The sequence below is a fragment of the Lynx rufus genome, unplaced genomic scaffold, assembly GCF_022079265.1.
Source record: "Lynx rufus isolate CCGP_SWC_20201006 ecotype Redwood Valley unplaced genomic scaffold, mLynRuf1.p SCAF_4, whole genome shotgun sequence".
Taxonomy (NCBI): Eukaryota; Metazoa; Chordata; class Mammalia; order Carnivora; family Felidae; genus Lynx; species Lynx rufus.
Window position 1 is genome coordinate 16,158,365 of NW_025814856.1, and position 25,635 is coordinate 16,183,999.

The following is a 25,635-nucleotide window of genomic DNA, read 5'->3' on the forward strand; positions in this document are numbered from 1 at the left end:
AAAGCAGGACACAGAAGGGCCATGAACCATGTGGGTATTCTGCCAAGAGATTCTTTTAAGGCTGGTGGGGGTCTGCTATGGGTTGAGAGTTTGTGTTCTGACAAAATTCCTATGTTGAAGTCCTATCCCCAAGTGTGATGGTATCTGGAGATGGGGCCTGGGGGAGGTGATCAGGTTTAGAGGAGGTCCTAAGTGCGGAGCTGCCATAATGAGATTAGTGCCCTTATATGAGAGAAAGAGAAAGACCAGAACTCTGTCTCTCTTTCTGGTCCCTTTCTCTTTTCTTTCTTGCTCTTTGCCGTGTGAAGGCACAGAAAGAAAGCAGCTGTGTATGAGCCAAAAAGAGCCCTCACCAGGAACCATCCATGCTGAACCTTGATCTGGGACTTCCAACCTCCAGAGCTGTGAGGAATAAATGTCTATTGTTGAAGCACTCCAGACTGTGGCGTTTTGTTACAGCCACCTGAGCTGACTCAGACAGAGTCAGGAGGGACATGCCCAAGCATGTGTTAGACTGGAGGAGGGCAGGGAAGGGGAGAGGCCACTGGATGTACCTAAAAGAGGACCCGGGGGAACAGCAGAGGAGAGATGGCATGGGGCAGGGGAGAGGGCTGTGGGCCAGGGCTTTGCTACTGGTGGCTCTCAACTAGTAATCAGACACCCAAGACCGTGCCATCAGGCGACACAAATATGACAAACACAACCCCTGTTCATCTGTCAGGGAGGCTGTGGGGGAAGAGAAGGAGGCATGACAGAGACCCTCCACCTGGTCACCTTGAAGGCCGTGAAGGATTCTGCCAGGTTAGGGATGAGGGGAAGTGAGAAGGTAGTCCCAACAGAGGCCAAAGTTTAAGCAAAGCTTCTGAGGGAGCAGCACTGCATGCTGTGGGTGAAAGAGGGGACCATGCATGACTCTGCCTTTTCAGCTGTGTCTGGGATCACAGTGAAAAGGTTGCAGGGAAGTGCCAGCTGCCGGAAGGGAGCAATTCCATTACCACCAGCAGCAGCTAGACCCGGCCTGGCCCTCCTCCCTGTGCATGGACCTCGCCCTCACCTGCCCTTACCTAATGAGTCCTTGAGGGCGTGGGTAAGCTTGCACTGCCGGAAGGGGATGTGCTCCCGCTTCTGGTCCCCGAGGGCAATGATGGCCTGCTCCAGGAATGACAGCGACTTGTTGATGTAGGTGGCTTCCTTCAGGACTCGGCCCTCAGACTACAAACCAAAGGTCAATTCCACTTCACACCAAATGGGGAGGCTGCCTCACTGGGAACACTGTGGGTGGGTGGCCAGGCCGGAGCCTCCTTTCCAGAGCCAGCTCTTTTCTCAATATCATGGGATTGTATTCCATCATGGCCTAATACTAATACTCACAGGAATGCTCATGCAAATATTCATGGGAACGCTCACGGGAATATGAATACTCCTGTGAATATTCACATGAATTCTCACGTAAGAGTCACATCTATATGAATACGCACAGGAATGTTTGTGCAGACACTTGGGCAAATCATCCTGTGACTATCATACACATACAAACACTTAGCTGAATGCACATAGGAATGCTCACTGCATACTTGTGTGAATACTTATACTAATTCATGGCCAAGCCCATGAATAGCTGAGCTGAAATACTCATGGAAAGACTCATGTGGACACTGCTACTTATATGCAGAGAAATGTTACTACCAGCACCAAGCATTTTCTGAGTACTTATGGGGGGCTAGGCACCTGGCTAAGAATTTAGGGGCTTTCCTCTCATTTAATATTTACAAAAATCCTCTTAGGTAGGATGCAACTATGGTGCAGCTGTTTCCCCTCCACTAATTCCATCCCTCAAAGCTCCATGGGGTCATGCCCACATGCTCCACTGCGCCCAGCTCAGGGCTGGGCGCACAAATGCCCCATGAGGGACGTCCCATGTGCATAGGCACTGTGCAGGAAACAGGGCTGTGGCTTGAGAAGGGATGTCCTGCTCCCACTTACCCCAGACTTTCCCAGCCTTTCTGAGCCCGCTAGATCCACCAAGTTAATTTTGGAAGTGATGTACTTTTCGTCTGATAAGGTCCTCGAATGAGCCTACAAAACATCCAAACAGAGGTTAGATGTCACAGGGAGAAGCTTCTAGTCTGCAGCAGGTCCAGTGGGACTGGGCTGTGCCCCCCCCCATCCCCCCATCACTGGGCTATTCAAGGAGCTCAGACCCACCTCCACATAGATGGTGAAAATGCAGTGCGACCTGGATGAGTTTTTATTCATTGTGTGGGAGGCTATAATCCTGTTGGTCTCTCCCTGAAGAGGAGAGGAAAAGTAGACAGCACTTTGAAGAATTAAAACAATAAAGCATTTGGGTTATTTTCAACTATTCTGACAGGTATACAAGTGATTTCATGTTACTGCAATCAGACCTTCCAGAGATATCTCATTTATACACTAGTAGAATGGGAGACCAATTGGAGTCCAGACCTAGACTTTCACCCTCTGCTAGGGATGTGTGAATTTGTAGAGCTTTCTGAGAAGCCAAGTAGCAATAAGAATGAAAAAGTCTTAAAAATGTTCACGAATATTGACTAACAATTAACCTACATACCCAATGATTAGGTCTATCTGTACAATGGAATGTTATATAGCCAGGAAAATGTTGACAAATATTTTTTTAATAATAGAGAAACGCAGAATCCAAAATCATAACAAACTGACTTCAATGGCACATTAAAAGGATCATGTACCAGGGCACCTGGGTGGCTCAGTCAGTTAAGTGTCTGACTCTTGATTTTAGTCATGATCTCACGGTTCGTGAGTTTGAGCCCTGCATCAGGCTGTGCGGTCACAGTGGGAAGCCTGCTTGGGATTCTCTCTCTCCCTCTCTCTGTCTGCCCCTCCCCTACTCAATCTCTCTGTCTCTCTCTCAAAATAAATTTAAAAACATTAAAAAAAATTTTTTTTGCACATTTAATCCCATCTTGGCATCTGCTTCTCAGAAGGCACAGACTAACATACTTTTAAAGGACTATTGAACAGACTGACATTGACTTCTCACTACTAATGATGGAAACCATAACTCTGCAATGATTTCTTTAATATGGTAGAACAAAACAGGGGTGCCTGGGAGGCTCAGTTGGTTAAGCGTCCGACTTTAGCTCAGGTCGTGATCTCACAGTTTTTGGGTTTGAGCCCCATGTCGGGCTTTGTGTGGACAGCCCAGAGCCTGGAGCCTGCTTCAAATTCTGTGTCTCCCTCTCTCTCTGCCCCTCCCCCACTCTCACTCTGTCTCTCTGTCTCTCAAAAATAAATAAACATTAAAAAAAATTTTTTTTTAAATATGGTAGAACAGGGGCGCCTGGGTGGCGCAGTCGGTTAAGCGTCCGACTTCAGCCAGGTCACGATCTCGCGGTCCAGGAGTTCGAGCCCCGCGTCAGGCTCTGGGCTGATGGCTCAGAGCCTGGAGCCTGTTTCCGATTCTGTGTCTCCCTCTCTCTCTGCCCCTCCCCCGTTCATGCTCTGTCTCTCTCTGTCCCAAAAATAAATATGGTAGAACAAAACAAATGTGAAAATAGAATTTTATACCCAGCAAAAATATCTCTCAAGACTAAGGCTAAAATAAGGACATTTCAAAAAACAAGAAACTCTTTGTCACCAGCATGCTCACTATAAAGGACATACAACAGAAGAAAGAAAACAATCTCCAGTGGAAGGTGATGGAGAAAAGAAAGGAAAAGCAATGAGGGTGGTAAATACGAGGGTAAATGTAAAAGAATGTGTACTATATAAAACATTAATAATGATGCCCCTGCAGAGTCAAAAAACAAAAACATAAAAGACAAGGTAGCAATCCTAAGGTTCTTATAGAATGCAGGAGGAAGTAAAAGGTTTTCATGAACTTTAGATTTTTAAAGGTTTTATTTTTTATTTATTAAAATTTTTTTTAATGTTTATTTATTTTTGAGAGAGAGAGAGACAGAGCATGAGCTGGGAGAGACAGAGAGAGAGGGAGATACAGAATCTGAAGCAGGCTCCAGGCTCTGAGCTATCAGCACAGAGCCCAATGCAGGACTCAAACTCACAAAGTGTTAGATCATAACCTGAGCTGAAGTCAGATATTCAACCGACTGAGTCACCCAGGTGCACCACAGAGGTTTTATTTTTAAATATATATATGTTTATTTATTAATTTTGAGAGACAGCAAGCAGGGGAAGAGCAGAGAGAGAGGGAGAGACAGAGAATCCCAAGCAGTCCCTGAGCTATCAGTGCAGAACCTGACATGGGGCTTGAACTCATGAGCAGTGAGATCATACATGACCTGAGCTGAAATCAAGAGTCGGACGCTTAAATTACTAAGCCACCAGGCACCCCTATTTTTAAATATTTTAACATAATTATAACACAATTAAAATGATAATGTTATAGTAAAATATAATAAAAATTATGATAAAATGACACTTTATTTTGATCCAGAGGAGTTTTGAAGAAATGTACAGGGAGGTCCCCTGTACTCTTCACTCAGTCTCTCCCTAAGATAATATCTTGCAAAACTATAGCACAATATCAAAACCAAGAAGCTGACTTTGGATAATCCACAGAGCTTATTCACATCTCACTAGTTAGATACACTCACTTGGGTGTGTATGTATTAACTAAATGTGCCAAGTTGTTATTTCTGGGCTAAACGGAGAGAGTGAGAGAATATAAATATGAATGAACATACAACTTCTAAATTAGTAAAAGGGAAAACAAGTATAATAAAAAATATCTAATAAAAAAGGGGCAAAACATGGGTAACGGGCATTAAGGAGGACACTTGTTGGGATGAGCACTGGGTGTTATACGTAGGGGATGAATCACTGGATTCTACTCCTGAAATCATTATTGCACTGGATGGTAACTAACTTGGATGTAAATTAAAAAAAATAAATTAATGAAATTAAATTAAATTAGGGGCAAAACGGGTAAGAAAAATAAATGTAGAACAAATGGAACAACGAGATAGCACATAATAACATGACAGATGTAAACCCCAATATATCAGTAATTACATTAAGTGCAAATGCAATGAAATGCTTCAGTTAAAAGATAAAGACTGTCAGACTCCCAAGACTGAATTATGATGAAAAGGAAAATCTAAACAGACCAATTTATGAATCAGTAATCAAAAACCTCTCAACAAATAAAAGTCCAAGGTCAGATGACTTAACTGGAGAATTCTACATGTGGATTAAAAAAAAAATTGGGGGGGGGGGCAACTGGGTGGCTCAGTCGGCTAAGCATCTGACTTTGGCTCGGGTCATGATCTCACCGTTCATGAGTTCGAGCCCCACATCAGGCTCTGCACTGACAGCACAGAGCCTGCTTGGGATTCTCTCTCTCCCTCTCTCTTTGCTCCTCCCCTGCTTGCTCACTCTCTCTCAAAATAAATAAATAAACTTAAAAAAATAAAAATTTTTTAATGTTTTATTTATTTTTAAGAGAGAGGCAGAGTACGAGCAGGGGAGGGATAGAGGGAGGGAGACACAGAATCTGAAGCAGGTTCCAGGCTCTGAGCTGTCAGCACAGAGCCCATCGTGGGACTCAAACCCAGAAAAGTGAGATCATGACCTGAGCTGAAGTCAGATGCCCAACTGACTGAGCCACCCAGGTGGCCCTCTACCTGTGGATTTTTAAAAGAAAATCCTCTTATGTGCTCTTTACACAAAAAGTCAAAACAAAAAATTTACATACATTCAATTAACCTAAAATCAAGAATTTTTGCTCATCAAATAACACATAAAGAGTGAAAAAAAAGCAAGCCATGGGAAATATAACATATTCACAATACATATAACTGAAAAAGCATTAGTTTTCAGAGTATATAAAGAATTCATGCAAACAAGACAAAGAAAAAAAAAAGACCTCTATAAAGAAGATAAAAATATGGGAAGGGAAATCCAAATGGTCAATAAACATATGAAAAGGCCCTTCACTTCATTAGTAATTAGGGAGAAGAAAACAAAGATCACAGTGGGAAAAACCACACACCAGCCAGATTGGTCAAAATTTTAAGGTCTTAAGGTCTAACCCACTGTGGGAGTATACCATTATGGGAAAGAGTTGGCATTGCCTAAGAAAGTTTAAGACACACTCAATGACCCATAACTGCAGTCCTTGGTTTTACCTAGAAAAATTCATGCTTATGTACACGAGGCGGACATACAAGAATGTTCCCAGTGGCATTGTATGAAATATCCCTCAAACTAGGAAAACCTACATGTCCATCAGAAGTAGAGTGGATAGGGGCACCGAGGCGGCTCAGTCGGCTCAGCATCTGACTCGATTTCAGCTCAGGTCATGATTCCAGGGTCGTGGGATCAAGCCCTGTGTTGGGCTCTGCACTGAGCATTGAGCCTGCTTAAGATTTTCTCTCTTTCTCCCCCTACCCCTCTCCCTTGCTCATGAGCACACTCACTCTCTCTAAAAGAAAAAAAAAAAGAAAAGGAAAGAAAGAGAGTGGATAACTAACTTGTAGTATATTCACCTAACACCCAATGTAATACAGTGATGATGACAATGAAAAATATATAGCAAGAACATAGATGAATTTCACATAAAAAGTAGATAAGAGGGAAAAGTAATCAGAATTCATCCTACGTGATTCCTTTTATATAAAAGTTTTCAAAAAAATTAAACTATGCTGTTTGAGAAAACATACATGGTATGCTAGAAGTGGTAAAGCTATAAAGAAGACCAATGAAATGATTACAAGTCAGGAGAGTGGTTACTACTAAGGGTATGAATAAATACTTATTAATGGTAAAAACTCTTCCCAAACTTGGACATTCTTCAACCTTACGCCACCAAAGCCCCACAGCAAATACCATTAGTCATGGTGAAATGTCAGGAGCAATAATGAGAATGCTCTATTGCTGGGGGCGCCTGGGTGGCTCAGTCGGTTGAGCGTCCGACTTCGGCTCAGGTCATGATCTCACAGTTCATGAGTTTGAGCCCCGCATCCGACTCTGCGCTGACAGCTCAGAGCCTGGAGCCTGCTTTGGATTCTGTGCCTCCCTCTAGCTCTCTGCCCCTCCCCACTCACACTCCGTCTCTGCCTCTCAAAAAATAAAGAAATGTAGTAAAAAAATTTTTTAAGAATGCTCTATTGCTGCCTCCTGGGATGCTCTTTCCTCCCTGTAGATCCAAGGGCTCCAGGTTTAAATCACCCTGAGGACTCCTATGTGACCTTTTTTTTTTAAATATGTAAATGTTTATTCATTTTTGACTGGGAGGGGAGGGGGGAAGGGCAGAGAGAGAGGGGACAGAGGATCCGAAGCGGGCTCTGCATTGACAGCAGTGAGTTTGATGTGGGGCTCCAGCTCACGACTGTGAGATCATGACCTGAGCTGAAGTTGGCTGTTCAAGCACTCAACCAACTGAGCCACCCAAGCGCTCCACCTATGTGACTTTTTAAATAAACTTTTATTGACATATAATTTAATAATTTTTTTTAATTTTTTTTTCAACGTTTATTTATTTTTGGGACAGAGAGAGACAGAGCATGAACGGGGGAGGGTCAGAGAGAGAGGGAGACACAGAATCGGAAACAGGCTCCAGGCTCTGAGCCATCAGCCCAGAGCCCGACGCGGGGCTCGAACTCACGGACCGCGAGATCGTGACCTGGCTGAAGTCGGACGCCCAACCGACTGCGCCACCCAGGCGCCCCAATTTAATAATTTTTTTAACATGTTTGTTTATTTATTTTGAGAGAGAGACACACAGAGAGAGATCAGAGGATCAGGGGAGGGGCAGAGAGAGAGGGAGACAGAGAATCCCAAGCAGGCTCTGCACAGTCAGTGTGGAACCCTATGCGGGGCTCAACCTCACAAACAGTGAGATCGTGACCTGAGTTGAAATCAAGAGTCGGAGGCTTAATCAAGTCACATAGGTGCCTCTATTGACATATAACTTATATGGCATAAAATTCTCTAAGTATACAGTTTGTGATTTTTTAAAGGAAATTTAGAGCTGTGCAACCATCACCACAATCCTGTTTTAGAAATGTTACATCACCCAAAAAGTTCCCTGGGCTCATCTGTAGCCATTTCCCACCCCCTCCTCCCAGCTAATCTACTTGTATCTCTAAAGATGTGGCTATTGGGAACATTTCAAATGAATGGAACCAAACGGGATGTGATCTTCTGTATTTCTTTTACTTAGCATTTTTTTGAGATTCATCTATGTTGTAGCATGCATATATCAGTACTCCATTTCTTTTATTGTTAAATAGTTTTGCATCATTTTATTTACCCATTCACCAGGTGATAGAATTTTGGTTATTTCCAGTCTATGACTATTTTGAATAATTCTGCTATAATATTTGCCTACAAGCCTTTGTGTGAACATATGCTTTCATTTCTCTTGGAAAAATACCTAGGATATTTGCTAAGTTCTATGATAAAATTAATTACCTTTTAGGATACTGCCAATATGGCCACACCATTTTATATTTCATCAGTGAGGTATAAGAGTTCCAATGTATATGACTTTAAAAAATTTTTTAAATGTTTATTTACTTTTGAGAGAGAGAGAGAGACAGAACACAAGTGGGGGAGGGGCAGAAAAAGGAGACACAGAATCCAAAGCAGCTCCAGGCTGTAAGCTGTCAGCAAAGAGCCCAACGTGGGGCTCAAACCCACGAACTGTGAGTTCATGACCTGAGCCGGAGTCGGAGGCTTAACTGACTGACCACCCAGGTGCCCCCTATATGACTTTTAAAAGAATAACATATGCTGAGGAATTTATAGATTTATAAGAGCTTTTATATACTAAGAATGTTAATTCTTTTTTTTTTTCTATACCACAAATGCCATGTTTCACATTAACTGAAAGACAATTTCAACTATGTTAATTTTTGTTCCTGTATTTTTTCATTACTATCTGAACTTGCTAAATGAGCATATATTAACATTTATTCTGGTTATCAAAGTAAGTAAAAAAAACTAAGGAGGGAGGGAGAAAAGAAAAAAAAGAACAAAGGAAGAGAGAGAAGGAAGGAGAAAGGGAGGGAGGGAGGAGGAAGGGAGGGAGGGAGAGAGGGAGGGAGGGAGGGAGGGAGGGAGGGAGGAAGGAAGGAAGGAAGGAAGGAAGGAAGAAAGGGCAGAAGGAATCCTTAGACTTGGTCATCTCACCTCAAAAAGGAGGCTGAATGCATCCTCCTCCTGACTTGTAAGATGGACTGACAAGCCCTTAATGAAGACCCCTTGAGGGTTTTCCACGATGGTCATTGGTGTGACTGATGGTCCGACATAGGGCAGAGTGGACAGGAGATCAAACAGACTCTCATTGTAAATTTCCAGGTAGGAAACACGCACAGTGATGGCATGTGTGGGGCGTTCTTCAATCATCCTAAAAACCTACATGGAATATCGGACAGTAGTCACCAAGAGCAAAACTCCAATGACCAACCAGTGTTAGGAGAGTTCTTACCTCAGCAGGAAACATCAAGAAGTACAATTAAAAAAAAAAATCTGTCCTAAAAGAATTTACAGTCTAGCTGGCCTAATGGTCATCATCATCAACAATTACTATTAATAGTTCATTGAGTGGCACTTATTATCATCTTGTAGAGGTTTTTTTTTTAATGTTTTTATTTATTTTTGAGAGAGAGACAGAGTGTGAGCGGGGGAGGAGCAGAGAGAGGGAGATACAGAATCTGAAGAAGGCTCCAGGCTCTGAGCTGTCAGTACAGAGCCGACACGGGGCTCGAACCCACAAACCATGAGATCATGACCTGAGCTGAAGTCGGACGTTTAACTGACTGAGCCACCCAGGTGCCCCACATCTTGTAGAATTTTGAAGACTGACTTAACAGATTGTACGGCCATGATGAATGGAAAGGACTCTGGAGTGAAGATCCCTCATTTTATGGAGTCTCGCCATACATAAGCCTCTTACACATCCATTATTTAATCCTATTCTTACAACTCCCCTGTGATTGAAGAAGGATAGGGGCAATGCCCATCTGGGGAAAGGCCCATGCAATGAAATTATCTGTCTGTGGCCTCAGCTAGTAAGAGAAAAAGCCAAGCCAAAACTCAGCCTTCCCAACTAATAACTTCCAAATACCCTTCCTGGTACTTCTGAAGAGGTGGTGACTTTGGACTGGTCTTTTCCCCTTAACTTTCTTAGTTGCCACATGAAGGGAGGGGTTGGGCTGGATGATCCCTGAGGCCCCCACCTTGCTCTAACAGTCGAGGGTAGTGCTATCCAACACAGTAGACACTAGCCACAGGTGGCTGCTGAACACCTGAAATGTGGCTGATGCAAATAAGGAATGGAATTTTAAATTTTACTTGATCGTAATTAATTTGAATTGAAAGTTAAAACTAGCTGCTAAAGGGGCACCTGGGTGGCTCAGTCAGTTGAACATCTGACTCTTGATTTTGGCTCAGGTCATGATCTCACAGTTGTGGGATTGAGTCCCACGTCAGGCTCTGAGCTGACAGCAAGGAGCCTTTTTGGGATTCTCTCTCTCCCTCTCCCTCTGCCCTTCCCCCCCAGCATGTGTATGCGCATGCGTACACACACACACACACACACACACACAGACACACACACACACACACTCTCTCTCTCTCTCTCTCTATCAAAATAAATAAATAAACTTTAAAAAATGGCCACTAAGTTCAGTTACTGGTAAACTTTTCAGAATGTTGGGAACAACTTGAGTTTATAAATCTACTTTTTCAACTGTAAATTTTATGAAATCTAAATGCAGATTGAGTATTCCTGATAAGTACTTAGTGTCTAAATTGAAATGGACCATAAGTGTAAAATACACACTGCATAGACTTAGTGTGAGAAAAATAATGTAAAGTATTTCAAGAATTTTTATATTGATTATATGTGGAAATTATATTTTGGATATACTCAGTTACATAAAATATATTATTAAAATCAATTTCACCTGTTTTACTTAAAAAAAAAATTAATGTTTACTTATTTTTGAGAGAGAGAAAGAGAGACAGAGTGTGAGCCGGGGAGGGGCAGAGAGAGAGGGAGACACAGAATCCGAAGCAGGCTCCAGGCTCTGAGCTGTCAGCACACAGCCTGATGTGGGGCTTGAACTCACAAACTGTGAGATCATGACCTGAGCCAAAGTCGGGCGTCCAACCAACTGAGTCACCCAGGCGCCCCTTCCTGTTTTACTTTTTAAACTGTGCTTACTAGAAAACTCAAAATTGCATGTGTGACTTACACCGTGTCTCTACTGGGCAGTGCTGGGCTCGACTACTGAAGTCTAAGATACCGAGATACTGAAGCTTGGACAGTGGGATGTGAAGGCTACTGCTTCATAAATTAGAGCATGGATGCTTTATACACTAGACGGTCATCTACGTTTTTTATAGGACAGGGCTATAAAACCTCAAGATGCTTTTGGGGAAAGGCCCTTTGCCTCCTACCTTCCAACAGAAGGTCCTCACAGAACTCCAAAGGAAGGCCCTTGTGTACCGTCTTCAGTCATACTTCCCAGACCCCCGGGACTCACTCGATCCTGAAAGTTCATGTTGGGCCCCGATTCTTCCCTTTGTTCTTTCTGGGGCTGTAGCAGTGGAAGAAGCCAGAGCAGGCCAGGGAGGAAGCTTTGCAAGAGGCCATATCCCCCTCATTAAAATGAGGCAGGAACATGATTAGGACTTCCAAATCCTCAATTACAGGTTCACAGACCATCACAGCAGCAAGAAGCTGGTTGGCACGTCCAACTCCCTCTTTTGCAATGAGGAAATAGGTTCCTCATGGGCTTGGGTCAGACCCTGAAACTTGAAGTCCCAGTTTCCTAGTTTCCTGAGGCCTCTGCACCACCCTGCCCCCCACCCCCCACCCCCCACCATGTGTATCCTGTCCCTAGTAGCAGGCCTCGGGTTAGCAGCAGGTGTGGTAGAAAGGGGACCTGTGTGGTACCCTGCCTGTGGGCCCACTCTCTACCTGCTGTAGGGCACGAGGAAGGATCCCCCGGTGCTTGTAATTCTCAGTTGTCCCTGTCATGGTATATGTCTTGCCGGCTCCCGTCTGCCCATAACACATGATGGTACCTGCAAACATTTGGAAGCATGTCTTGGTGATGTCCAGGAAAATAGCTCCAAGGATAGCTCTCCTATCCCCCAGCATGCCTGGTGCCAGCCTGGACCCTGGCGCGAAGGTGGCCATCAGGAGCAGCCAGGGACAGGAGGGATTCCTGCCTTGGGGGGCAGGGTGAGTGGGCAAGGAAACAGGACATAAATGGTCAAAACACAGACTGCAGCTCTGAATGTGTGGCCCAGGTAGTGTTCTACTGATCCCTCTGCCAAGAGATCAGACCCTAGGGCTGCTGAGCGGAGTGGCGAATCCCAGGGAACAGAGGAACTGGGAATTTTTCTAGACAGGTAGGGAGGGAGATAGAACATTGAACTCCAGCCCTTCTTTAGCAAAGCCATGAACTGTCAAGAATCTCGGGGTAGGCCTCCCAGGGGCTGGCCAGGCAGGAGACAAGGAGAGCTTTCAAAATCCCCAGGAAGAGATGGGAGTTGGAAGAGAATTTCCTGTTGATGGTGAGGATTCTTTGTAGACTGCAAGTTCCCACAGGATCAAACAGGGCTACTAGTTGGCCCCAAGCCACTTCCAAACACAGACCATGACAGGTCCTGATCTGGTCCCACAGCCCTCTCTGGAAAGCCTTCCACTTGCACCTCTCACATCTCTTAGGTCTACTGTCACCACCAGGCTCTGGGACACGAACCACACTGTCACCCTGGACTCCGGTTCCCATCCGCTCTTTCTCCTGGCTTGGCCAACCTGAGCCAGACCCCATCCCAAATGCCGCTTCCGGGCAACGCTGGGCCATGGAAATCAGCATTTGCCTTCACCACACCAATGCTCTAGTTCCTGGGATTGGTAGGTTTTGCACACGGGGCTCAAACTCAGCATGTGAGCTGAGGTCAGAAACAGTGCCTATTAGCACAGATGTGCAGGAAGGAGTCACTTCAGCTGGGACTCAGAGCCCACTTGTAATTCTATAGCAGCCAGGGCTCAAGACTCTTAACTTCCTTGGCCTTCTTGGTTCCTCTGTCTCTTCTACCTCCTCAGGGCCATATCCCCGCAGGATTAATAAGGACCACGTCTATGTTTCACAAGTGGGATACATTACAATGTTTAGTTATCAACACTAAGCAGACTTTAAAAGAGACTTTTAAACAGAAGACCTAAAACTTGCAGACAGGGGACATTCTAGTCACATGGGCAAAGTTTACAAACTGTGATAGATTCTTTCTACAGATTTTCAAATCTTAAGATTTTAAAGCAATCTTAGACCAAACTAGTTTGTAAAAATCTCCCAATAAAGCTGCTTTCCATTTGTTAAGAAAATCAAACTCTACTCCATTTTTTCATGCTATATGTAAATAACTCTATGCTAAAATAGGAAGAGTAGATTTATTTTGCTGGCAAAATGAATGGAAATAACTCCTGGCAGGTAGTCAAGAGAGAAGTATTTGGACTCCATCAAATTCATAAGGCCATTATCTTCAAACTAGTATTTGAGAGATTTGAAACAGGATAATAGTTCAATCCCCATGACCTATAGAGAGCCACAGTCACTTAGTCTTCCTAGGAAAATAGGACCCCAGAAGTTTGGATCAAGTCATGCCCACAATACCACCAAGCAAATAATAAGTTTTCTACTATAAGAATATGAGATAGACACATAAACAAAAGTTAGCACAAGAGGTTATATTTTATTTTATTCACCATAAAATACTTGCACCTCTTCCTCCAGGAAGGGTTCTGCAGGTTCTTACAGTCAATTAATAACAGTCAATTAACTAAATTACCATTGTATCCGTCAAGAGCCTGAGCAACCACGTCCTTTGCGACCGTCTCATAAACCAAGTCCTGGGAGGCATTGTGGAGAACTCCATCCAGCTTGAACGACCAGTCTGTCTGCTGGTTATTGACAACCCCTCTCCGAGTATCTTTTTTTAAGTGAATATCAATGCTCTAGAAAGAGAGAGAGAGAGAGAGAGAGAGAGAGAGAGTTAGCCAGCTAGTTAGGTATTAGGAAACTGGTACGAAAAACTCACTGATAGCTGAGGCCTGACCTGGAGAAAATAAGAGGAAGCAAACTTTAGGAAGAACAGGGATTCTCACACATGGGCTGATATTCAGATGATTTCTTTGGGATGGGAGAGGAGAAGGGAGGCCACACCACCTTTACGGTGGAAGGATCAGGAGACTGGAGCACTTACTGGTTTCAGGCCTTGTCACCCTAGGTTACAGGGTGCTGTTTGTCTTGATTCCCGCATCTATGATACGAGGTCAAGCACATTTATCATGTTTTTTTTATTAAACAAGCTTTAGACACATTTAATAAGCACAGGGAGGCCTTGACTTAGGCCAGAGAGAAGACTGGGCTTGGTGACAGAGGCCTGGGCTTGGGCCACATCTTTTACATGCTACGGAGCATTGTGAGGAATGATGAATTAATAACCACAGAAATGGCTCTTGGCTTCTCAGACAGTTCCTCACTGGTATTATAGCAAATCAAGGGTGTCTACCACTTGTAATTAGCATATCTTCAGGTGCAAAGATTTCTTTTTTTTTTTTAGATGCAACGATTCCTAAAAACATTTTTAGACTTTTAGATCTCTCCATAGCAAGCCACTAAGGCAACAGCTGGTTTAGGAACATATTGGGTTAGGTCAAGGGGAGATTCCAATCTTCACCGTGGGGCCTTCTGATGTAAAGAGACTCTTGTTGGAATTTTACACTGGCTGCCCTAATCCAGGAGCCAACACACAGCCACATGCAGAAAAAGTAAGATCAAGCAAGAGGAGGGGCTTTGTCCATTCACACATGAAATGCTCTGTGTTTCTGTGCTCACTGAGACCATGTCCTGCAGGATTTGCTGCACATGAGCTTCTCTCTGACTGTCAAGACTTTCAAAGCTTGGGCAGTTTGCTCTTGGATTCTTCCCTTAAAGAATGTCTTCATGCTGCCCATGTAGGTTCACAGATGTTTGCTCAATGAAAACATAGAACTCTCTCAACCTGTCCTAAGCCTGTCATGGGCTTCATGTGTGGTCGGGACACAGGGATGGATACATCTTTCCAGTTCTTTCAAAAAGAGTTTCTCCCACTGGTTTGGTAAGTTGAACAGTTATCAACTTAAGACATCTTACTTGACCCCCTCCCTGAGGGATCATGTAACAGCAGATCTGATCCCCACAGAGTTTTATGAGTGTGGACAAATGTCAGCTTTTCTGTGTCAGACACAAGGATGAAGGCAAACTTATTAACCACAAATACAATTAAAAGTGGGAGCTTCGGGGCACCTGGGTGGCTCAGTCGGTCAAGTGCCTGACTTCGGCTCAGGTCATGATCTCACGGTTCATGAGTTCGAGCCCCACGTCGGGCTCTGTGCTGACAGCTCGGAGCCTGGAGCCTGCTTTGGATTCTGTGTCTCCCTCTCTCTCTGCTCCTCCCCTGCTCACGTTCTGTCTCAATCTCTCTCAAAAAAAAAAAAATAAACATTAAAAAAAATTAAAACAAAAACAAGTGGGAGCTTCAGGAGTTTCCTTATCAAAAGTGACTCAAGGGGAGTGGTTTGGACTTGTTGGAAGTCTGGACTCCATCTGAACTTTTATCAATTCTGTCTTGGTCCTTAAAGGCTGTTTGGAAACAGGGTCCCACCGCAGCAAGGTGGGACAGAGAGGACCAAGCTGGTGAAAGCAAGCACATCCACTTACTTTGTTGTCATCTCCGTATTTGATCATTTCGTGAGCAAAGTCATCGGTGGGTTTGACACGGACAAAGGTATGAACTTTTTTCCTAGTACCCATTCTAGCTAAAAAGAAGAAAACAGTGCAGCTTTCAGTAGTTATCATCAAGTGGCAACGCATTAAGAAGATCAGAATGGAGTGACTGACACTCGGTCTGTGTTCTTCTGTCCCAATGAGACCCAGTCTTCCTTTTCACCCCTTCGCGTGTCAGTGCTCTACCCACAGGACCCGCTCTTCAACAAGTACAGGCGCTTCCTACTTTACAGGCTGCCTCACCATTTTCCACCATGGCCCCCTAAGAGACAGAAACACGAAGCAAGAAGAACACTCCCTTTAGTGGCCTAATCTTAGACGTGTTTCCTAAAAATGGTCTGTACCTAAAAATGTCCGCTTATGCTTTGCCTCATTCATTATGCTTTCATCTAAAATACTTACTATGAAATGCATTTAAACTTAATTTTCTTGTCTTCACGAACATATGTTATTTCAGATGCAGCAGCCCCTCCTTTACCTCCATTTGACCAGCTCAGATCAGAAAATGATTCCCTAGAAGTGTATTTAATCTAGTCCACAATCAGATACTCTTTCTTTTCTGACAGTCCATTGAGAAAAAATCAAACAGCCCTCTACCTCCTCGTCAACCTAACTAGAGTTTCATCATTTTCTTTCAGGTAGATCCACTTAATCTGTATTCCTTTATTTATACTACCACAGATAATTACCGTGTATAACAAAATGTCAAAATAAATGCTTGGTGTGGCTTCATGGAATAGGATGTAAGCATATAGGTGTATGTGTTTAGGGAGGGAGATTTAGGTAAATGACCTTCCTACTATGTAGAGCTGTCCTATAATGGAAAAGACTCAAGCAAGGTCAAGATGCCAGCTAGCAGAGATGTTGCTAGCAGGGACTGTTGCACTGAGGGGAGAGTTAATTAATTTCTAAGATCCTGTCCAACTGAAGTATTTTATTAAAATTTAAAAAAATTGATTGCACAATCAAATGATAACCAAGAAATCTTGTATTTTATTGGCTATTAGTCTCATTGGTGAAATCACACTAGGCCCTTTCCTGAGAGTGCCTGTGTAAAAATATTAAATACTAATCAAACAGTAAATTTTGGTTCCAACATTGACATAGAGTGGAAAAGCAAAGAGGGTTATTAAACAGAAGTAACAATTGTGCTATTTTTATTGCTTTAAGGGGAACTTAAAACTTAGTTCTTCAAAAAATAAAAAACAAAACTTAGTTCTTTAGGTGCCTCTTATACCCTGATGACAAAGGATTAAATATTGGGAGAAAATGTCAAAAGCTCTAAGGAAAGCTAAGGAAAAATCAACCTGTAATCATCATCAATACATTTAACCTAGTTAAGTAATACCACTAAACAAGATGAAAATCTATGAAAATATACTAAACTTTGTTATTTGAAACTATTAGGGGAATTAACATAATACAATTTTAATTTGTTCAAAGGGGAAACATTTCTAATTTTACATATACATTTTCCTAATATCAACCTAATATTTTTTCTTTCCTTCTTTTTCAAATGATGTGAACAGTATCATCAAGTGGTCTATGGTCATGCAGTCCGAACATTGGGCTCTCACATTTCAATAATTTCACTTTTACGGAACTATGAATATACAGAAAGAATGTTAAAAACTCATTCAGCGTTGGGGTGCCTGGGTGGCGCAGTCGGTTAAGCGTCCGACTTCAGCCAGGTCACGATCTCGCGGTCCGTGAGTTCGAGCCCCGCGTCAGGCTCTGGGCTGATGGCTCGGAGCCTGGAGCCTGTTTCCGATTCTGTGTCTCCCTCTCTCTCTGCCCCTCCCCCGTTCATGCTCTGTCTCTCTCTGTCCCAAAAATAAATAAACGTTGAAAAAAAAAACAAAAAACAAAAAAAAACTCATTCAGCGTTAATGTTCCAAATGTACCAAACACATTTGGAATAGGGACAAGGCCTGAGGGTCAGGATGTATGCTGCTTGGTACACTTCTCTTCTGACCTTCCTATTGGGGTTGAATCAGTTCAATAAGAGATGAGGCATTTGATGCTAAAATAACTTGCATCTTCATAGGGCAGGAAAGAGGAGTTAAGGCCAAAGAAATCACCTGTATGCTTTTGTAAACAACAACAACAATAACAACAACAACAACAACCAGCAAAGGAATTTGTTGAATTTAGGAAGAGTTAGGGAAACATGAGACATAGGGAGCTGATTCAATTTCATATTCAAATTGGAAAAGAGCAATAACACAGCAATTAAGGAAAAATAGCTTGCTTGAACTACTGCAAAGCACTCTAATAAACTGCTATGATGCTTAATATTTTTAAAAAATGAAATGTTAAGACCTGTACTGTAAAGAAAAAAATCATGCATGACAGGGATTTCTTCTCTGAAATACAGTTAATTATTTCACTTTTTTTAAAAAAAGCACTTTAAGGGGCATCTGGGTGGCTCAGTCAGTTAAGCGGCCAACTTCAGCTCAGGTCATGATCTCATGGTTCGTGGGTTTGAGCCCCGCATCGGGCTCTGAGCTGACAGCTGGAGCCTGGAGCTTGCATTGGATTCTCTGTCTCCCTCTCTCTCTCCCCGTCCCCTGCTCATGCTCTGTCTCTCATTCTCTCAATAAATAAATATAAAAAAAAAATTAAAGCACATTAAATAAAGAATATTAACATTTTCCCTGTATTATCTAAGACAGGCTCACTGAATGTTACCTGATAGATTTTAAGGATATTAAACATATTTCTAGACACAACTTGCAATGACCGGTAGATTTCCTATTACAATTATATTAACTATCATCAGTGGTGTGAAATATCTCTATAGAAGTAAATTGAATAGAGACAGGTCCTGCCCTTTCAGTCTACAGTTTCAATGATGTAGACAAACGAAACTCTAACCCCTGTTACAAGCCCTTCAGATGTAAAATCAAATAAGCAAACATGACACTTTCACATCTGCCAACTGTAGAACTGTGTGTCTGCTTGCTACATTCCTCAAGTAATTAATTCATGGAAGTCTTTTCCCAGCCACTATGGGACCATTCAGACCTTTCAATTTTTAGAAAACGAAGCTGAAAAGTTATTCAGGTGATCAAGGATGATGGCTTATCCAATTTCAGTCCTAAAATTTTTGTCTACAACATTGAGGTCGAGCGATAAAGAGCCACAAATAGCTTGAAGGTCAATAGCTCTGGGTCTGAGGACCCAGCCTCCTGGCCAAGGTGCCCTCTGAAAGGAACCAGCCTAGGTGGCAGGTGCCCAGGACTCCCTCCTGGAAGTCTCCACCCACCAAGCACAGGAACAGCACGGACAGCCTGAGCATCGCCCTCCCCTCAGAGTGGGGCCTGTAATTTGCCAACATGCACATGCACATGCAGCTCCCCTATCCTCCCCAGACCCTCCCCGTGCTCACATCCATAGCTTCAAGTATGCCAGGAGTCATACCCACCTAAGACAAGCTTTCTCTATTTTAAGATTTTTTTTTTATTTTTAAGTAATCTCTGTACCCAATGTGGGGCTCGAACTCACAACCCCAAGATCAAGAGCTGCATGCTCTACCCACTGAGCCAGCCAGGCGCTCTGCAAGCTTTTTCTATTAACTTAACTCCTCCTATAAGGCTCCTACTCAGCAGCCCCTCAACACCCAGACATTCAGAGACCCCATGCCATCTTGCACTTACTGAAATAACGCTTGTTACCATTCTTACGCCGCATCATTTGAGTGGGTTTCCGCTCCCAAATTAAATTACAAGTTGCTTGTGGGACAGAACTGTGCTTTCTCTCTTTTGAATCCCCCCTCAATGTCCAGAACAGTGCCCAGCACAGAACAGGTACTCAAGAAATGGTGGTTGGTAGTGATGGTCATGGCTGGAAGTCAGAGGGTGGCTGGCTGAATCTCCACATGTGGGTCCATCTTCGGTCACTACTGAGAGAGTCCCAAGGGGCATATGTCACTTCCCTCCCACAGCACATCCAACCCCTGAGCCCACAGCCCTTCCAGAAGGGCTTAGCTTCCAGGCACCACTTACAACAAGCCATATTCAGCCCCTCACCATGCCCTCTCTTTTAGCAGGGGTTTCCTCCCTCAGGATCTTATGGGGAATGCTTCTCTCTCATGGGCACCACCCTTAGATATTTCTGGTGTAAATAAATGAACCTCGGAGTGGCCACCAGCAGATCTCCCTGAAGGTTCGTGGTTTCCTTATTCGTTTTAGTGGTGGGAATGAACAGAATTTGCTACCAAGCGTTTCTGAAAGCTGGATTAAAGAAGAGGAAGCGTCTGCTGGAATGGTGGGCACCAGGTGAATCCCTACCTTCCAGCGCTCCTGCCCAGACCAGACGCTCTCATATGGAACCCTCATCGTTTTAAAGCGGCGGCAGCACCTGAACCCCGAAACAACAGGGTCCAAACGCACCCGGCCCTAGGCTAAACCAAAGACTCGATTCCCGACAGACCTGGTCTTCTCCCTTTTCCTCACCCAACATACCGGACCCCTGTGTGGAGTGTGGGAGGCAGTGGAACTTGGGACCATTCTTGTCCCTCTTTGGAGCGGCTTCCTCATCCATAAAGCGAAGGGCTCTACCTAGCGATCCCGAAGCCCCCTCCAGTTCGAAAACTGCCGTGTATGAAAGGGTCCAGCAGACCTCTGGTCCCCCACCCACCTCACGCCCTCTCAACCTCGGCAGAGACGCAGAGGTCTCGTGGGGCCAGGGAACGTTAGATCCGAAGACCCTAAACTGCAGCCAGCCTGAAAGAGCCCCCACGATGCCGCGCCCTCTCCTCCGCTCGGGTTTCACAAGCCAAGCTGGGGGACTCCCGGGTAGGGCGGTGTTCGGATCCCAGCCCCTGCCCACCGCCTGGGCGTATACCCCCTCTCGGGCCTCCCTTCTCCCCATCCGTGCGGCGCGTGGTCGCTGCTCACCGCTCCCGAGGCAGAGGCCCTCCCGCCGCGCGACCGCTGCAGGAGCAACGACCGCAGCCCTGCATTCGCGGCTGCAGAACTGTGTACATAGCCGCCATGGCAACGGACCGTTTCCGCAGATTCCGGAAGTGTCGGGTAGTGGCGGAAGTGAAGTCCGCGGCCCTGGGTGGAGACACGAGTAAGGTCAGGGCCGAATCGGAAAGGCGGGAGATGGGACCGGTTAATCCAGAAAGACTGCGGCAACGGCAGGCGCGACAGCACGGTCGGGAAAGCGAGGGAAAGAAGGCTGCGCTCGCACCAGGAAGCGGGGCAGCGGCGCTTCCGGCGCAGAGCAGCCGAGACTACGGCGGCCGTGCAGGTCCGTCTGCTTCTAGCCGTGTGCTCGCGGCGGCAGTCCGCCCCGCCCCGTTTGGTTTCTAGCCGGCCGCCCAGGCCTGCGCAGTCGCGGCGGCCGGGGAAGATGGTGGAGGACGGCGCGGAGGAGCTGGAGGACCTGGTGCACTTCTCCGTGTCCGAGTTGCCTAGTCGCGGCTACGGCGTCATGGAGGAGATCCGGCGGCAAGGCAAGCTGTGCGACGTGACGCTCAAGGTACCGAGGGCTGGGCAGCGCGAGGCTGAGGGATAAGGAACCGAGTGGGGAGGAAAGGGCGGGGGGTAGGGGAAGAGAGGTCTAGCGGGCAGAGCGGTGGGGCAAGGAGGTTGGAGACCGAGTAGGGGAGAGAGAGGTGCCGAGTGGGAGAGGGGATTGGGGCTGAGTGGGGAGACGGACAGGAACAGCCTCTTAGCCCTTGGAAGGAAAGGCTGAGAGGTGCGCGACTGAGGCCCTCGGCGTGGGAGACATTGGGGTGCCGCCTCCCTTTTCTGTCAGACAGGAGAAAATGGACTTGCAGCCCCTCTTTGGAGGAGGGGGCGGTGGCCGCCTCTACATTCTGATGGGCACCAGTGAAGCACCTTCTCTTGTCACCATAGACATTTCTTTGTGCCCCTCGAAGTTAGCTGTGCTGTTGTAGAGGCGCAGGCTACACCTTAGGAGTCATTGCTTGCCCTTGGTCGTTAGATTACTACCTTGTTTCCTAAGAGCTTTTAAAATCATATCTGGACATCTTTTGAGGTGGGCATCTATTCTGCCCCCCACCCCATACTGGAAGTCACACCACCACTACCACCTCCACAAGGGTCTCTGAGGATGGACTGGGTCTGCGTGGGGAGAGGGATCTCTTAACCACCTGTTTCCTACCGGTATTCTGGGCGCAAGAGCCAGCCTTCCTCCTGTGCTTTGCATCCATTCCTGCTGGGGAGGCATGCTGGGCTGCTCCTTGGCCAGATTCCTGAGCCCTCAGGAGCCCTCCAGGTGGGGAGAGACTGCTGTGAACTGTGTTCCCTGTTGGGCTTTGACTTGAGGCTCTGAGCATCTGTGGAAGACCACGCTAAAACATGTGTGTGTGTGTATATGTATACATATATGTATACATGTATATATACATATTTATATATGTATCTATATTTATATATGTGTGTATACGTTTATATATGTGTATATATACTTATATACACATACATATGTGTATATATATAAGTATATATACACATATATACATATATATGTGTATACACACACACACACACACACACACACACACACACACATGCAGAGCTCCTTTTGCTCTTCTCATTTTCTGCAGAATTAAGGAAACTTTTTTTCTTCCCATATTTGAGTCAGACCTCTGGAGACATGAGAGTAGATTTAAGAGTGTGGAGATAGAAGGATTTGGATTCGAATCCTAGTCGTAACCTTGGGCAAGTTACTTAATGTCTCTAAACATCAGTGTTCCAAATGTAAAAATAGGGATGCTTTCTTATTAGTGTGAGAATTAAATGAGACAATTTGTGGTGTTCTTTGCATGAGGCCTGGCCTACGTTTTCATCCCTTGAGGGGGCTCAGTTTTCCAGGAGAGGCATGAGGTGGCCTGAGAGGGAAAAGGATCTTTAGTGGGGAACCAAGGGGTTTGAGAAAAATGAGCTGGACTAAAGGAGTCAGAGGAAGTAAATATAAATCAGGCGGTTGCATGTAGATGTCACGGCTACTAGAGGTTTGTAAGCACAAGAATGATCTGGTTGTGGCGGTGACACTTAGGGTGAGTAGAGACTGGTAAAAAGCAGTAATAGGGGAGGGTTTTTGGATTAAGATTTAGGCTGTAAGGGTGAGCCATGGAAAGCCTGTGAGAGAGAAGCAAAAGCGTATGATACAGGGGGATGATTACAGATATTTCTACATAAAATAAAGCAGTGCAGTTTGCCTCTGCATGTAATGCAAACACAGAATATAACAAGCCTTTGGCATAACAATGCTCGTATGATTTTTTTCCATTAAAATGCTATTTATTCATTCAAAGAGACAAGATAATTACCAGAGGTAGTTCCAACCCAGAGTGTCAGTCTAAATTGCTGTGTTAGTTTCGAGCATCCGGCACATAAGGATAAAGTATAAAGGCACAGAGTAGAACTGAACAGGACCTAGAGAGTGTTTGCTTCATTGGTTTTCTAACTTTTCTGTACAGCTTGAGGAGTAGCTCAGTGGCAATGTGAGGTCGGAGGCCAGGGAGAGGTCATACAAACCAGGCTCTCTCTCATTTCTCTCCGCTTCACTAAAGCTGCCCTGTGAAATCTGTTTTGGTTTCTCTCTCTCTCTCTCTCTCTCTCTCTGTCCCTCAAGATAGAGTCTTTCCTGAAACTTCTGATGTTTCCTATCTTCCAAATAAATTGGGTACTGAAAAGCTGGTTGGAAGCATTTTGGTGTGGGATGGGTTTATTGACTAGTGGTCCTCCTTATAGGGCAGTGCTTCTCAATCTTTAGCAGGTATTATAATCACTCGGTGGCCTGTTCACACACTGGTTGTTGGACCTCACCCCAGAATTTTTTATTCAATTCGTCTGGCATGGGCCCAAGAATTTACATTTCTGACAAATTCTCCAGTGATGCTACTGCTGGCCTGGAGCTGCATTCTGAGAGCCAAAACTGTAGGGTGATGGACCTGACCTTTTCAATGTGATGTGTTCAGAGTCCATGGATCTTCATTCAGGCTTCTGCCTGAGTGGAATAACCTTGGCTGTTACCATTCGAGGAGCCTTGTGATGGGAGGGGACTGGGGGCTCTTGCTTCTGTGTGCAGACTTTCACTTAGTCCCCTGAATGGTGCCACTTTCTTGTCTTCAGTGGTTCCCTGGCTGCCCAAGTTTGGAGTCTAGTTCGTCCTGTCCAGATGATAAACCTCCAGCGTTTATCCAGCAACGGAACAGTTGCTTGCCTAGTGGAGGGGAACAGTACTGTCTGATTGTGGCCTCCCTTATCCCCACACCTTCAGAGGAAGCCTGAGTCTCCAACAGTTGAGTTTTGGAGGGGGCTCTGCAGGGACTTGCCATCTGTAGCACTCAGTATTCTCCATCTAAATCAGCTACTACTCATCTTCCAAAATTTGGTGATGCTTTTAATATCCTCTTTCTTTCAGCTTCTTTTTCCTTGGGAGCTTTGCTGTTTCTTGATTGTCAGTCTGAGAGGTAGTATATAGTACAGACTCAAGCCAGACTGCCTGGGTTTGAACCCTGGCTCTGCCAGTTATTAGCTGTGACAACTTGGGCAAGTTTCTTGAACACTGGTGACTCAGTTCCTTCATCTTTAAAATGGGTGTCATCACCTACCTAGTAAGTGTGTTAGGGATTCCATTAGTTAATGCACTTAAAACAATCATGTAGTAAATGTTCAGTAAGCAGTAGATATTTATGACTAATAATTTGATGGCGCTTCTAGAAGGGAGGGGAAATAATTGGGTATGTTCAACCTGCCATTTTGAATTTGTTTTAGCTTCTGACGAATTCTGGATGATTTTATCTAAACATAACGTTCATTGCCTTAAAAGAGTTTGCAAACCACTGCTTTGCTTCAGTAGCCTGCATTTTACAGATGAGGACCCAAGCCCAGAAGAAGGGACTGGTCCAAGGTCACAGACTGAGTTAGGTGGAGCTAGGACTAGAGACTGGACTCCTGGTCTCTGTTCTCCTGGCCAAGTGTTCTTTCGTGCTCTCCTGTTGCCTCTTCTGTCACTGACAGTGGCAGAACTGATTCCAGCTGCTGATTCAAAGTGGATTAATCTACCTCAGGTCAACCCTCACTCATCCTTAACAACATGTCATCTTTTCTGTCCTCCCGAGTTTTAGTGAGAGTGTGCAAGTTAGCGTTAGCAGGTATGATGCAGTCTGTAAGCTCACTGCCAACTCCTAAACCTTTCCTAGTTTTGTTTTTGGAAATATTTGAAATTTAAATTCCTTGGGCACCTGTTGGATAATTAAGAAGAGGCATAACAGAAAGGGCAATAATGCTGGATTTTTAAAACCATATTCTGTATCTATGTTGACTTGAACCTTTTTCTTAAAAACTGAAAATGATGAACCCTCTTCCCGGAAAAATGTGCATACAAAATTTTGCATTCAGTCATAGGCGCGATTCCCCTGAAGCCCACCTTTGGGTCATGGGTCATGAATCCAGCTGAGTATTGTTCTCCTATTAGGAAAAACCCATGGTCCATCTACTTGACAAATCATTTTATCTTGAAGGTACGGAGGATAGCAGTGCAGGACTTCTTGGCAACATATAGCAGAAGGCTTGGTCTGGGTAGAGGGGTTTGCGTCCGGTCAAGGCTCTTAGCCCCTCTTTCCAACAGCTGGTTTCATGTCCTTTCCTCTGGGCCACCAGCTGCCCAGTGCTCAGGCCACATCTGTCAGGCTCACGTGCGTCCAGCGAGTTGAGCAGATTCAGTGAGTGCTCACCACGGGTTGTTATTCATAAGATCTAGACCCACCACTTTAACATTTGTCTGTTCTCCTCTCACCTCACATACTCCTTTTTCTTTATTTGTGAGGACAGAATGGGGT

General features: G+C 44.7%; 2 protein-coding genes and 1 long non-coding RNA gene across 5 annotated transcripts in view; 2 read left to right on the forward strand and 1 right to left on the reverse strand.

Moving 5' to 3' along the window:
• The window catches only part of LOC124522828 (uncharacterized), a 44,867-nt gene extending 29,111 nt beyond the window's left edge, over nt 1-15,756 (forward strand). The window contains exon 3 of the long non-coding RNA XR_006964867.1: nt 15,665-15,756. This is a non-coding gene — a long non-coding RNA (uncharacterized LOC124522828). The remainder of the gene's footprint in view (nt 1-15,664) is intronic.
• Nucleotides 1-20,876, reverse strand: part of KIF9 (kinesin family member 9) — a 57,766-nt gene extending 36,890 nt beyond the window's left edge. Inside the window, exons 1-9 of the mRNA XM_047094464.1 lie at nt 20,711-20,876; nt 19,469-19,713; nt 15,744-15,841; nt 13,831-13,996; nt 11,951-12,057; nt 9,154-9,378; nt 2,206-2,289; nt 1,984-2,076; nt 1,065-1,212 (exon numbers count right to left, since the gene is read on the reverse strand). Coding sequence (XP_046950420.1) covers nt 1,065-1,212; nt 1,984-2,076; nt 2,206-2,289; nt 9,154-9,378; nt 11,951-12,057; nt 13,831-13,996; nt 15,744-15,841; nt 19,469-19,505 — 958 coding nt within the window. The 5' untranslated portion in view covers nt 19,506-19,713; nt 20,711-20,876. The remainder of the gene's footprint in view (nt 1-1,064; nt 1,213-1,983; nt 2,077-2,205; nt 2,290-9,153; nt 9,379-11,950; nt 12,058-13,830; nt 13,997-15,743; nt 15,842-19,468; nt 19,714-20,710) is intronic.
• Nucleotides 20,877-21,146: 270 nt separating this feature from the next.
• Nucleotides 21,147-25,635, forward strand: part of KLHL18 (kelch like family member 18) — a 55,334-nt gene continuing 50,845 nt past the window's right edge. For 2 of the 3 annotated variants that reach the window (XM_047094466.1, XM_047094467.1), the window contains exon 1: nt 21,147-21,299. In XM_047094466.1, coding sequence (XP_046950422.1) covers nt 21,171-21,299 — 129 coding nt within the window. In that variant the 5' untranslated portion in view covers nt 21,147-21,170. The remainder of the gene's footprint in view (nt 21,300-25,635) is intronic. The other variant, XM_047094468.1, reaches the window with a different exon arrangement.